At 39.3% G+C, this 15,461-nt stretch overlaps 1 protein-coding gene across 2 annotated transcripts in view; it reads right to left on the minus strand.

Moving 5' to 3' along the window:
• The window catches only part of PLOD2 (procollagen-lysine,2-oxoglutarate 5-dioxygenase 2), a 137,129-nt gene that overhangs the window by 51,134 nt on the left and 70,534 nt on the right, over positions 1 to 15,461 (minus strand). For both annotated transcript variants that reach the window (XM_088472037.1, XM_088472036.1), the window contains exons 5-8: positions 13,563 to 13,675; positions 10,152 to 10,215; positions 7,833 to 7,930; positions 3,314 to 3,415 (exon numbers count right to left, since the gene is read on the minus strand). In XM_088472037.1, the coding sequence (XP_088328163.1) occupies positions 3,314 to 3,415; positions 7,833 to 7,930; positions 10,152 to 10,215; positions 13,563 to 13,675 (377 nt within the window). The remainder of the gene's footprint in view (positions 1 to 3,313; positions 3,416 to 7,832; positions 7,931 to 10,151; positions 10,216 to 13,562; positions 13,676 to 15,461) is intronic.

Below are 15,461 nucleotides of genomic sequence, written 5' to 3' on the forward strand. Positions count from 1 at the left end.
CAGATTGCCAGTCATCAATGGCCCAGCGCCCCCAGGGAGGAAATACAGATTGGGCACTGAGAATAGGCATCTGCACTTGTGTAGGGGGCATTCATGTCTGCTGTTGCCATTTACACATGGTTTAGGTTTTTATTGTTTGCTGCTTGTTAACTACGACTACTTGTTTTGAGCAAGGATATTCCACGCAAAAATTTTAGTAAATTTCTGTGTTGTATTATTTTCTATTGAACGTACTTGTGAGTTAGTTTGGTTATTTGCTAATACATTACTAACTTGCAAAATATCTGTAAACAGAAATAACTGGCATGTGTTTTGTGCCGCTGCTCTGTTGGTTGCTTAGTTTAGCCAGCCAGCCTTTGGCCTATGTTGGTGAACAATATTGTGAGCTGTGAAGTGGTAAAAATTGACTGGAAATTACTGAAAATAAGTGTTATTAATGTTAATAAAACTGTAGTAAAAAAAAAGGCCCAAATGATGTGAGTTTAGCTGTTTTTATATATTTTTGAAGAAAATACAGATTTAAAACCAAAACAGGCAAGGGAGGTTTTGCAAAACCAAATCCAGATCCAAAACATCGAAGGTGAGAGAGATCCAAAACCAAAACAGGGGTCGGCACACATCCCTAGTTATGTCTCTAGCAACTTCTGACAGGACACCATAAACCCAATAAAGGGAATTAATAAAATAATATTAAAAGTACAATATGCACCTTTCACTTGTATATTACTATCCCAAAAACAGTTTTACTGCATATTAAAGTAGAACATCTGTGATGTTACATTTCCCACGGATCGTACTTTTCCACATGTATAATCTATAAACCTTTATTGTACCAGACATAATAATTTTAATGAAAAATTGTAACCACAAATTTCCCCTTCTGATGTTCCACTTATTACTAATCCGCAATTTACATCCTTTTTTTTTGTCATAGCTAAAAAATGGTTGTTTTTATTAGGGGTGTATTTGTGTAACCTGGAAAGTAACTTTATTTTCAGTGGCAACACAAGACTCCTAATATGGAAACTGAGCAATTGGTGCTCAACTCTGTGCCAATACTCAGATTATGTAACACAATTAAACTCTGGGGGTGATTCAGCAGTGGATGCCAGTGCACCGCTGCTCGCAGATTCCCGATGGTCGGACCTGTATTGCACATGCGATGTTGCATGCAGTCCAGCTGCAGTCAGTGATAGACAGTCTGCTGCGTTTCTGGATGGGGAAGTGTTGTCGCCGTTGGGGGGGGGGGGGGGGGGATTAGAGAGACCAAGATGTCTGTCTGCTGACAGAAATTTTTTGCCCACTTCTACTTATCTGCAACGGCTGGTTTGCGTGACTCCATGGTCACTCAGCCGGCCAATGAGATCCCAGATGATCCAATGCTGCGCCCAAAGACGCAGAGCTGATCAGTAATACATGGAAGAGGCATGACACCTCCTGCTGCATTACCATATTAGTGCTAGTGCAGCTGCTACCATATTACCGTCTGCGATAGCATATCCTTCTGCAGTTGAATCACCCCCTCTGTAGTCAACAGCACATTTGAGTTTATCATGACCAACAACATTTACAACTCTTAAAGCGAACCAAAGCCACTTCTCCATTAAAAAGGGAGGCGTACCCTGTGTGACAATTGGTGTACTCATGCTCCTAATGAGGTATATAACAATTCTGGATCATTAGGCTGCCCCACAACTACCCATTCATCAAAACACCTTTGAAATGCCATGTGCTCCAGGCACCTATTCACCCATGAGAAAAATCTAGAGCACCAGGGGGAAAAAAAAACACGCATGCATGGGAGAAAACATAGATACATATGCATATGCCCCAAAAATATGGCCCTGGTCAAATGAAACTCATGGCCTCATTGTGGAGACAGCAGTGACAACCAATATGCTGGTCATAGTTAAGTTATTATGCAAGTGATGGACAGTACTATATACTTAGGTGCATATTTATCAATATTATTTTTACTAAAATAATGTGAAAACATGTCTCATCCTATTCACATTATTTTAGTATCACCTAAAATGTATGAAAGAGCTTTTGGAGAAGAATTTGCAAAAAATTCTCCTCCAAGCCTTCAATAAACTTACAATCTTTTTTTTTTTTTTTTTAATCAGATCTGTCCAAATTTAGTGGGGGTGGGGGGTACTAGTGGTCGCACAGAGGAGTAGCAGGCAGCGCATGTGTGGTTACATTCTTTGGATATTTTTTCTGTGAAATATACCATTGAGAAGTGCAGGGGAGAGGATTTGCAGGTCTCTGTATTAGACATTGGATAGATCCTTGCTATGTGTTCAAATATCGCAATTTGAATCTGGGTGAACTTATCACAACCCATCTGCAATACGGATTGTGACAAATATGCCCCTTACATTCGCCTTTTTTTTTTTTTAGGAAAACTGAATGTAATTTATTTTGAAAGCAAAGATATATAATGCAGCACAGTACATTGAGGTGGTCTTGATTCAACATAATTATAAAAAAAATAAACAGAAGATGGTTCTGCCCAAATGTGTTTACAATCTAAGATGCAGGGCCACTGGCCATCTGGCACTTCTGGCAAATGCCAGAAAAGCCGAGGGCCAGATTGGAAAGTCTGGCCACCTGAAAGCCTGGCCAAGCCGCTCAGCATGCATGCAAAGAGATGAAATGTGCAATGAGGACCACACTCAATGACCTGTGGCAACACTCCTTTCATGCGTGCGAACCGATGGCATGTGTGCCCCAACTGTGCCAGGGCCCAGTACGCTGATGAAGAGGTGTTGAGAACACTTGATGAAGATAACAACAACAACTGTAGATGCTGGTGGAGAAAGTGTAAGTGTGTAAGAGTGTAAGAGTGTAAGAGTGTGTGCGTGCGTGTGTGTGTGTGTGTGTGTTAAAACAATAACATTATCGGCTCCAATACTCAAACAGTCACTATTATTCTTAACCTAACAAATACTATACAGAACCTCATATTACATTTTTGCTGAGCAATTCTTACTTTTTAGCCAGAAATACTGCATTGACAAATATATTAAAATATGTTTTTTTAGACCATCTAATTACGTGAATATGTGACAATCACCTAGTTGGAACCGACATTGTCTAGACCACCGAGAAGAAGTTAGATCATAAGGAAAACCTATATATAATTTGGAGCTTGTCAACAGGTTATATGAGCATACAGCAAAGATACATTTTTGTAGACAGAACAAACCTCAATTTTCCCATTTACGGAAATTACATTTTAGCAAAAAACATTTAAATTTGTGCAACTATATACTGTATATGTATCATACATATAATATATTGTACTTACACTAGTCGTAGATAAATCTATAGTGTCTGAGTCACAAGTGCCGCATCCACTCTCAGGTGTCCAAATATTGGGTATATAATTTCCAAAATAGTTTAGTTGCAGCTAAAGAAAAAATATAAAGATTAAAAACACTTTCATTAAATGGTTGATACATTATGCAAGAACTTTGTTATGTAGCTTGTACAGTATTAATCATACTCAAAATACCAAACACCATAAATATAAATTCACTAGCCAGAGAACATTAGGACATGAAGACAAGATGCATGTGACACGAGAGCGTATTGTAGTCTGATTATAGTTTGACACTGTTGTTACCAGCTATAGAGACATTTACAAGCTATGTCAGACGATGGGTTGAATATCATACAACAGGTGGACTTCTGGAGCTTCCACAAGGAAACGACCGTCGTCAGAGTCAGCTTGTAAATTTTGTTTTACACACCGAAGGAGAAACGCTTGTAAAAAGCAACTTGTTAAAATATATTCTATACGACTGTGAAAATAGTGTGAGGCTAGTACCTGCCAGGTCACTTGTTATATGATTTCATTTAACCAAATTACAGTGATGATCAAAGTCACCAGAAGATATTAAGGTCTGTTATTGATTAGACACTGGCAGTAAACAGGAACACAGCAAAAATAAAAAAGTCCTATCCACTTGAAAAAAAAAATAATATGACCATTTGGAGGACAGGATATGTAATTTTAAAAATGTGCACTATTAAAGAAAACCCATCACTGTCTTTTTCTGCCTCTAGCTGGGGTAAGATCTAATTAGTGGGCATCAGGCTACTGTAACTGATAATCCAGAAAGCACACATCCTACAGACTTTCTGTGTGTCTCTCATCTGGAAGCAATCACTTAGCCGCTGTGCAAGATCTCCTACCTTAATGTGGTAATAACGAAGGCTCATTCACTCAGGATTACAAGGGAGACTAAAGCCACATATCATCTGAAAACTCCACTGCGCAAAGCAAAGAGCACATATGAATCATGTAGCATCTGACGAAAGACGGTCACTGTGGGGTTAGACCAGTGCAGCTGCATATGTTGCAGTTTTCATGTATTTTCATAGAAATAAATAGTCTTATAAAACCCCTTTTTTACACCGTGCACTACTGGTCCATGGTACAGATGCCACCAAGCTGGTCCAATATTAGGGGCCACATGGCCCATGGCAATCATAAGAAAGCATTTTTCAGTAATTTAAGAAAAAAAAAAAAAAAACTATAAAAGTTGGGCGCCACCTTAATATTTTACAGTCTCTAATCTCTCCCACACTCCATTTCAGCTCCCAGCTCTTTATAGTAGTAGGGAGTTTTTAGATTTTGACTTGCAAGGCCGCAATTAGAGCTGGGAGCCACAGGCCCTAGTGGCCAAATCTGCCGGAACTCGAATATGAGCATCCGTGTTGTGCAGTTGGTTCTGCCAAATATATATAGAGTGAAGGAGACTGCGTAGAGGAGGGCCACCCACCCTGGAACTAATTATAGGGCAGGAATAAAGAACCCAAGGTGCACCAACTACTAGGCTTTTATTGCAGAACACTTTTAGGTAGGTCTTTAATGTGTGTCTTCAATACCAGCATAGCATTTACTAATGCCCTATCACTAGCAGACCACACAAATGTTCAATGAATACATTTAGCATTACAGATATACAAAACTGATGCATTTTGATGTGTGTGAAATGAGCTGATTGAGAGCTGCTAGATAGCTCCACAAACTTCATTGTACTCCCTGTAGGCTGTGGAAAAAAACTCAAAAGGTGTGCCCTGTGTTTGAGGTTGGTAACAAGGTTATAAGGTTTGGGGAGACCATCTTGCTCACATTTCACAAGCCTGTAGCAGAATGTTGCGGGAAGGGGATGTGTCGCCTATTGCTACAGTGCATGGCTGGCTACTTCCTCTCTGGTATCCTCTTGCTCTCACAGGAAGACGACGAAACCACCTTTTTTCCACAATATGTGCCACATGGGCACCATTTTCCAAGTGATTTCTCTACTGCACACACATGGAAAAATGGCACCAAACATTTTCCTGGAGATTTCTTAAGCGGCAACTGCAAGGCAAGTTTATTCAATGTATGCAGGGTGTGCAATGTGGCTTTCCCTTGGGGCTCAGGGGCCCATGTGCACTGTACACCCTGCACTCATTACAGATACACCAATGTATTGGTGGTATATACAGTGACTATACCCTACTTAAATGGTGGAAATACTTTATTACGGCCACCCATGCACTCACTGCTTGTCTTACACTCTAAACCAGGAGAAGCCCAGGGTGTAGCTGCACTGTTGAGACTCACACCAGGTCTTCCAGTACAAACCAGAAAGGCAGACCATGGATATTAGGGAAAGCTTGCACAGGCATTTTGACATTTTCTTGTGTTCATTGTGTTGTGCTTCACTATCCACAATATGCACTAACAATATGTACTAAGTTACTAACAAGGATGTTCTAGACATAGTTTTGATTACTTTTAACATTATTTTTGCTTCTGTGAGCACTACAAGAATTTTAATTATGAGTTTCAATAGCGTTTAGTTTTTTGGGGTTTTTTTTACCACTGAAAGATAAAGGTGCATTTTAATAATTTTACAAAAGGGTTCATTGACTTTCTAACAATGGAGGACAGAAGCGTTGCTCATTGTAGCTTCCAGCCTTCATATGTTCTCCTCATTTACCGCCCGTATTTTATGAATTTTACATTCCCTTTATTCAAATATTTTTACAATACGGAAGCTATTGAAGCTTTCTTACAATTAAGGCGATACTGCCAGGTACATGTAGTTCACTAGCAGAACCTTTTCAATGCATCACATTTACCCAGACCATTTCTCTAATACCTTATTAGCTTATGTGTAGGGACTGTAAAAAAACAACTACGTCTGATGAGGCGACCAAAACCACAAAGTAATGTTAGGAGGAGAAGCAGCTAATGCTTTCCAGATTACATCAGTCTAACACAGTCTGGCCCGTCTCTTGTAAGACAATTTTTCCTCTTTTATACAGTCTCTTTCAGTGTTACTTCACTAAACTGACTCATGGTGGAATACAAAACTATACGAACAGACACTTAAATACCAGCAAGGTTTGTACTGCACAGACATGAGCAGTGAGTTACTTAGGTGAAGTCACAGACTCCCTTCGTGCACGTAACCTTATCCGAGGCCGAAAGTTAAAATAACTGGTGAGTCACTGAGAAAAATAAGGTATTTATAACAGTTTCCAAATGAAAAATACATCTAGCTAGGTCTCGTCTTTCATTTAACAAGGACAAGGTACACCGCGGTTCAAACTGTTCTTTTGGGGCTTTAATTTCAGACAGTGACATTACTGAACAAGACGAAAAAAAATAAATATACAAACAGCATAAATCTGTTTTTTGAATACCAAACACATTGTAAAATGCCAACATTCCAATTACAGAGTGAAGCTTCAAAGTACTAACAGATCTATAGAAAAAAAAAAGTCTTGAGAAAGTGATGCATTTAACTACGGCACCTCCTCAACAACATTTGAAAAAGCATTTTTGGCAACTAATACTATTTCCTTCTCTAGATGCCATTATTTTCAATGCCATCCCCCTTCAATAACACATCTCTCATGAACGTTACATCTGGTCCCTATGTTTGGCACACTGCAATCATGTTTGTTGTCCAGGACTTCTAACCTGGCAGAGTTTGTTGGAAATATTAAAATGTACCATAAAATTGTGCAGAGACTTTTGTGTACATGCCATGCGGATTAGGAAAAGCATTAACTTTATCATCATCTTCACCGCAATGAAACAGAGGGCATGAGAGGGTTCAATGGGAAGATTAAACATCCATTAACCTCTAAAACTGCTCATTTTATTGTTTTGGTAGTGTAGCTGAGGCAGGAAGGAATAGATTTATATTAAAATGTTTATTTATACCTTCTCCTATAATACATTCCAGTTAGTCACCAGCTTAACTGAATTGTTTTACCCACTAATGTTTTCTTTATTCCACTAACAAATTCTTCATTTCCCCCACAATTAATATTATACTCCTAGAGAATTATCATGTGTAGAAGGTGAACAGTAAGTGAATTCATGGTGACCAGTCCTAGACCATGGTTCATTGCACAGGAAATTGAAGAGAGCTCCTGTTCTCTCTGAAGTAAAACGTGCTTAGCACAATTGTTCACAAAATGAAATATCAATAACATGAAATCACTGACGCCGTAAGATTTTCAGGGCATATTTATGAAGCTGTTCATACCACTTTTTCTAACAAAAATGGCTGCTTTTGCCAGAGATAGTGCTTTAACACAGTTATAAAACCAATCAGTGGCTATCGCTGCCTATCGTCAGCAGTAGGCACCGCTGGGGAACTTTGTTGCATACTACTTTTATTACCCATCAAAGACGTCTTGTTAGCAAGCACGTTCAAATAGTTCCAAATACTGCTTGCTATGAAATAAATCGTAGCATGCACAAACCAAGCATTCCTTATATCCCGTATAAATATATATTACATTACTGGTACCTTGGTTGGACCATTTCCATGTACTAGGATTGGCAAGGTGTCGTATTGGGTATTCTTTGCTCTGGCTTTTCCATTTTCAAAATGCAACACAACTTCATCTGCAAATGCACAACACAAAATTATATTAGAATTATTCTAAATATACATAAACATTTCAATAGCTAGTTAAATAATGAGAGAGGCAATTGACAGGCTGCTTGCATTATTATGAAACCCCACCGCTGATAGTCTACCGATTGTTACTTTACCAATTCATATTAAGCTGACTATGTAGTCCTGTTAGAATGTATACATGTTTGTTATAATTGACCATATCTTATACTCTGCTATGTCCCTGTTACTTTATTCTGTTGTTTAATATGTACAAGTGGGGTTCAATAAATAAGGCAATAAGATCTCTCATTATGTAAATGTATTCATCTTTCACAAATACATATAATCAATAGTATGGTCTTGATACAGATTAGTTTTCCACAGACTTCATACATGTCTAAGCATTTGTTCCAACGGTACACAAAGGAATCTATCCTGGCATAGAAGTAATCAGTGTCAAGCACCTGAAGCCAGGACATGACGCTTGCTGAACGTCACCACCAGTTGTGAATCACCTTCCACCTAGGTGCTTATTCAGTGATCCAAAGAGATGGAGATGTTCCAGGTCAGGGCTGTAGGTAGCATGGTCCAGTGCCTCCCAATGGTAGCACAGTAACAACTCACGTGTGTGGTTGGCTGAGTGTGGCCTGGTGTTATCATGCCGCAATAAGACTCCTGTTCACAGCAAACCAGGTCGTTTTCGACAAATTGCTCTCCGCAACCAGATCAATGTGTCACAATAGCAGACAGCATTCACAGTACTGTATCTCCCTTGGTGAGGAAATAAACAAAAAGCGCAACTTGTGGTCCCAATACATCTTTGCCATGAAGGTAGGGATGATGCATGTTTCCATATCACGGATGCTTGCTTCATCTCCAGTGTCACATGATGCACCCACATTTCATCACCTGTAACAATACTCTGCAGGTACTGCACTCCCTCCTCATGGTACCATGCCAAGTGCACAGCAGACAATCTCATCCTATTGCTTTTGTGAACTTCTGTGAGTTGCTTTGGTACCCAGACTGAACACTTTTCCTGTACCCCAGTTGCTCATGAATGATGTTGTGCACAGTAACCACTGAGATGATCAGCAATATCACTAACTCAAATTATTTTGTTCTCCTAAATCAGACCTTCAATGGTCATCTGTTGTGGACAGCCAGATTGCTGCTCATCTTGAATGTTTGTCCTGCCATTATCAAAGGCAGTGCACAAAACCCAAACCTGTTTCCATGACATGACGTTATCACTGTACACCTTGGCAAGTTGGTGATGAACTTCAGCTGCTGATGTGCACTTTAGACACAGAAATCTGATCACACTACACACCTCAATGTTTGACCGTGTTTCCACCATCCCTGCCACATTACAAATGATGTTGGGACAGTATGACTGATATGAGGCACAGTCTAATGGGCTTGAGGGAAGCACTTGCTCTGGCCTGGCGGGGAAATTAGAATGAAATCGAGGTCATTACACATGTGAGAGTTCTTATTACCTTACTTATTGAACCACCCTCCTATACTGCAAAGATGAAAATCTTTAATAAACAGATTTTTCAGAAAAAAAAATTACTGCTTTAAATTTTGTGGAAAAAATACAAAAATGTAGTTATTTTGACAAATTGCTATTTATTACATTGTCTAATAAATGTAATACAATTGATTTGCATGGTTACACATTGTTACCCAATTTTCCATTTATTAAAACAGAAAAAGTAAATCAAGACAGGTCATGTTAAGCGACAGTATATTATATAGTTATGGTCGAAGGTCAAATTATGTTGTGTATAAAACCTGTTAAAGGATGTACTGAGTTGAACATGTAAAAGGCGTGATTGAAATAGTGGGTCAACTTGTTAACATCAATCAAAAACTTTACAACAAATTGTTTTGCAGCAGATATTGACTTCTTATCTTACAGATACATATTTGGGTTAATCTGACTGACAGGCAAGGTGCCCACGTAGCCTTATATTTCAGTGGCCTAGATAATGTCATAGATGTGAGCCAGTTTGGGCCAGTCTCCTAGTAGAATCAACAAAAAGCTGCAAATTGTTTTAGCCCTGTGGAGAATGTATAAGCTGAGTTTACACACCATTCTAGAAAAGTATAAAATTAACTTGTTCATTACAGAACCAATATAGTGTTCTGTAAAAACTATCTTTGCATAGTAACCCAGCATGTAACATTTGACTGTACTGGAAGGAAAGTTTGTCTTACCTATAGCTCCATTCAGATTTTGGAAAATCCTACATTTGTGATCCAACGTGAGGTTTATACGTTTCTGTACAAAGCAGAAGACAAGGGGGGGGGGGAGAAAAGAAAAATATGTTTTTTAAACAGGTAATTTCTGTCTTGCATTTTCCATTGTATGTTTCCTAAATGGTTGCAATCTTGGAATTGGCAACGAAGGAAAGATATCTGCAAAGTCCCAGAACAAATGGGGTAGCCAGGAACTTGCCAGGGTTGCATTAACTACAAATCAAGTGGCAGGCAGAGGATGCTGGGATTTTGCAAATAACTATATGATTTGAGAGCCAATGCTCCATTCCCTGTGTAACCCAAGCTCAAGATTATATAGCTAAAGTTTTTAGATAAATAATTCCCTGGAAAGAAAACTGGAAAGTTTATAATTTATGAATTATCCCAGATTTTTCCAAATGCTATGGCGTTGTGAGATAGAAAATGGAAAATAAATCCCACTGTAAGCATCGTGTCATAATGTTCATGTCTTATATTGAAATGAGGCAAGTGAAGACCAGCATATGGTAAGTTTCAGGGCATTACATAGAGAGTCAGGATTTGGCAGTAATGCAAAAGCAGACAGCTCATTTATATTTCATATTTTACTTAATTCCCATTCATCCCGCTGAACCCAGACAAATAGCACACACACATATTAATGCTCCATTTCCCCACTCACGGAAAGAAAATGGTGTACTATTTAGAAATGTAATTTGCAGATGTGCTCTTTATTGGTACAAGGCAAGTATGTAATAGGAGGCAGTGGTCATTGTGTCTAAAAAACGTTAGTACTGGGGAATATGTTGGAGCTGTATAGGTGCACAGTTTGTACACCAGGGAAGAGGCATGTTAGGGGTTTTGCAATAAATAATATTTAATACTCTGTTCCTTTTAACTGTAAACTATCACAGCATTAGAAGAAGTAATATGTCCAAATATTGGAATGGATCTGGAGTCTGGTTGCTTTTAAGCATGGCAGACGAGATTGAGGTGACATCTTACATCGTTAAATGGTGGAATAATATTTTAAAAATAGCATAAACACAGTTGTTTATACAGGAGTTCTTACTGTGACTGAGTTACTAAAATATATATTACATTTTACAAACAGTCATAGAATATTAGAATATTCAACATAGTCTATGTAACCAAATTAGTCATATAGGGGATTTATGTACTAAGGGGCCTATTCATTAAACCTAAAAATTCTCTGGAGATAATTAGCTTTAGAACTCTCATGGAGTTCTAGCTAATTATAGGTGGAATTCATCATTCCACCTCTCCATAAGTATCTATTCCGAAAAGCTGTCATTTTTGCGATGACAGCTTTTCGGGAAATAGATACTTTTCCCTGCCTACACTACCTTATCTCATCTGGAAACAGTGCTGCGCATGCGCTGTTACATCTGTAAAACCAGCGCATGCGCAGCACTGCCTACAGATGCGTTAAGTTTGTGTACCCCCCAGACTTACCTGTCCGCGCAGCATCCTCCGACTCCGTCCTGCTGGTCTGTCATGTGGTTTCCCAGCAGACCACATGACAGATTAGAAAAAAAAAAAATTTTTTTTTTTTTTTGTCTAAACTTTCTTGTGCTCTGCTGGGGAGCACACATGTCCGACCAGCATCCGGAGCCTGAGGACGGAGCAGAGCGCCGGAGGGACTCGTCGGGGGACCTGCACACGCGGATACAGGTAAGTTTCACCTGCTATTCGCCACCTCACAGTGGCGATTAGTAACTGCATCAAATTCCGAAAATTGATAATTTTCGGAATTTGATGAATACCACAATTTCCACATCCCCATACTAATGTATGGGGAGTGTGGAAATTAACGCAGGGGAACTTAGCAAGGAGATATCTGTGAATCTCCTGTGCCAAGTGGCTACATGAATACCAAAATAACGTTATTTAAGGAAAATGTCCTTAAAAACGTTATTTTAGTGTTGATGAATAGGCCCCTATGCCTTGGATAGAGGTAAAGTGGATGGAGATATAGGGGCAGATGTACTATGCCTAGGAGAGAGAAAGTAGAAAGAGATAAGTAATAACTGTCACTTTACAGGCTGTGTTTGAAAAATGACAGGAGCTGAATGGTTAGTACTTTATCTCTCTCCAAGCTCTGATATATCTTCCCCCCTATGGCCCCGATTCAGACCCGGTCGCTCTGACAGAGCGCTCGCTCTGAATCAGGGCCGGGCTCTTTTTTTTTTTTTTTTTTTTTAGAACGGCCTCCTTGCCGCTCGCATAGTTGTGGGTGACCACCCACAGCTACAGCGAGTGGCCATGATGATGGTCGCGATGGTCAAGACCATCGCGACCATCGGGCTTGCGATGAGACCCTTGTGGTAGGGTCTCGTGGCCGCAAGCCCCAGAGAGCTTTTGGCTCACTTGTGATGTCAGTGGGGCCGCCCCCAAATGACAGGCGTTCTCATAGGAACGCCTCCGTTTGGGCAGCCACCCCCCAAGGCCCGCCCACCAAAGGGGGCGAACTGTCACTCAACATCGACAGCTCACCCTCTTTGTTGCGAGACCCGTAGCGACAGAGACCCCGTGTCTATCCGGGTCTCGCGCATGACGGAGCTGGCTCCGTCGTGCACATGCACTCTGAGCCACCATCGACCAGGTTGCGAACGCTCAGTGCTTGCGACCGCGTCTGCATCAGACCTATATTTCCATCCACTTTCTTTCTCTCCCAGGCTTAGTACAAAGACCCCATATTTTCTTATTTAATGTGCAGCCATCACATACTGTAAGCACAGCAGAGGCAGCCATTTTGTCAGCTGAACCAATATATTCATAAGAACACATCTCATCAGGAAAGGAATAGTGACATAATTGAGATGCCAAGCAACTCATGCATTTTAGTAAAAAGTGCTCATGTCTCATCTAGTTCCAAATGAACAGATAAAATAATGTTGTGCATAGTGTATTAGCTAATTGAATGGCTATGCATTCTGTCTATAGGTTATAGGTACATTTTATTCCAGACACGGAGCTAAACTGACAAATGTAGGGACCCTGCAAAGAAGTGAAGTGCACTCACTGGAGTGTAAATGAAAGGATACTTGTTAGCCATAAATAAAACTAATCAGGCTATCATGTGTTTTCAGGTATTTATTAAATGTAATGCAATCCAATATATCCTCTGCACTATAATGTATATAACCATACTTATTATTTGCAAATGATAGACTGTGCCTGACAATAAGAGCAGCTTCTATGAAGGGTTATCCTTCCCATTACAAAATGTCACTTTGCTAATAGTACTGAACAGTCGCTAGGAGGCAATCATTGGATGCTATGCTATACAAAATAATCAACACAAATGTTAAATAAACAATTCTATAAACTGATCCACATTCACATAAAATAGGTTTTACTTCTTACCCTTTGAAGTTCATCAATATATATTTTGGTATAGAAAAGTTGATCATCATCATTATCTTGCAAAGTCCATTGCTGAACAATTTGCTTTAAATTTGATGTATATCCAATAAATCCTAAAATTCAAATTTAAAACTTGTCACTTTAGCATTGTAATGTAGCACAACGTAACACTGTATATATAAATGACTATTTTACTGGATAAGTATATATAGCGGAATAAGTGATGCACTGTATAATTAACCATCTATGACCTTCAATTTAACAGAGCTCCCAGTAGCCAGATCATCATAAAATTCACAACTGCTAAGCTTTAGAAAATAATGAACTTTGGAGAACAGACTTCTGTGCACAGCACTTGGTGGTCTTTTGTAAGAATGCTTTTCCCACTGGACTTTCAGAATGTAATGTAGACAAAAGCGGAAATAAAGAATTCCACTTACAGAGAGTGAAAAGGGTTACGAAAGGTTAAAGTTCTTCCATTTCTGGAGCATTGACTTCTCTCTTACAAGTTGTTAAAACAGTGTGAGAGTGAGTGCGAGTGCATGAGTGTAGGCAGAACCCACTTTAGCAGTAAGTGTATATACTCAGTCTCTGCTGTATGCACATACTGTAGATATTCTATTGTATGGCATAATGGTTGTCGGTCTATTTGTGTATAAAATATGAAAGTAATGATACACATCATAATAAGTATATGCACTCCTACTTAGTGACAAGTGACAACAACAAAAAAACTAGTATAAGACCACATAAACTGCTTTATTTGAATCTTAAAATGTTGACAAAAATGGTGCTCAAGGGAACACAGGGTTAATCTCTGGGAAGTTTCACAGTAGAGTGGAACCCGGCATTGTAAAAATAACACAAGTCAGCTATGAAAACCTCCAGTCTCTGTCCAAAAGGGAAAGGTCAGGCCAGACTGAGAGCAGCAGGCTGTGCAGTTATGCCTTCTGTGCATTCACAGTACCAGCACTTGGTTTACACGTGACAGCCTTCCAAACCCAGCTTAAGCTCTTCCTGCCTAGCATTTTGCAAATGTGGTCATTTAAAAGAGAATTTGATCATGTTAAAACTATAGTTCCACTGTGTCTCTAAATAAATGTAAGAATGGCCAGAAAGAGTAAGTGCTTGGTTAACCAGCACAAACAACTGTAATTTTCACAAGATCCTGTTCTTCCGTGATGTTATGGCACCTTATGGACCATAACATAAAGCAATATGGGTAAACAGAAATAAAATGTAATGATACCGCTAGTGCTAACTAAATTGTTACAGATACATGAAAAGGCAAACATGGATAATTAAAACATTTTTAAAAAGTCTCTGAAAATATAAATTGAACATGTTAAACTGATCTTTTGTGATCTTCAAATAATTGTTGGCTTATAAACTGTACACATCATGCAGGTATGAAAATATAGCTTTACTAGAAAATGACTTACTGGGCCTGATTCAGAATTGGACACAAGCCATTCTATGTACTGTGCATGTGCAGATCTCCTTCTGTTTTCTCACTGTGCCTGGATAGGCTGCAGCTATTTGGGGGCGGGGTTAGGTAGCACCTCGGCCCAGTTTTCTGATGCAGCAACTGTACTATTGTGTCCATCTCTGAATAAGCCTTGGAGAGAGATAAAGTACCAACCGACTAGTTCCTGTCATTTTACAGGCTGTGTATAAAAAAATACCAGGAGCTGATTGGCTGGTACTTTACTTATTGCCACTTTTTCTCTCTCCAAGGCTGAGCACATCCACCCCTATGAAGGCCCAATGTGCAGCAGAACACACATACGTCAGTTTGTATCATGCAACTTACAAAAAAACTATCTGCCAGGGTAAACCACTCTCTGGGCTGTAGAACCTATGACAATGTAGCTTTCAAATGTCTGGTGTATTGAATGG

This window comes from Taudactylus pleione, unplaced genomic scaffold, assembly GCF_031769625.1.
Source record: "Taudactylus pleione unplaced genomic scaffold, aTauple2 ptg000120l, whole genome shotgun sequence".
Classification (NCBI taxonomy): domain Eukaryota; kingdom Metazoa; phylum Chordata; class Amphibia; order Anura; family Myobatrachidae; genus Taudactylus; species Taudactylus pleione.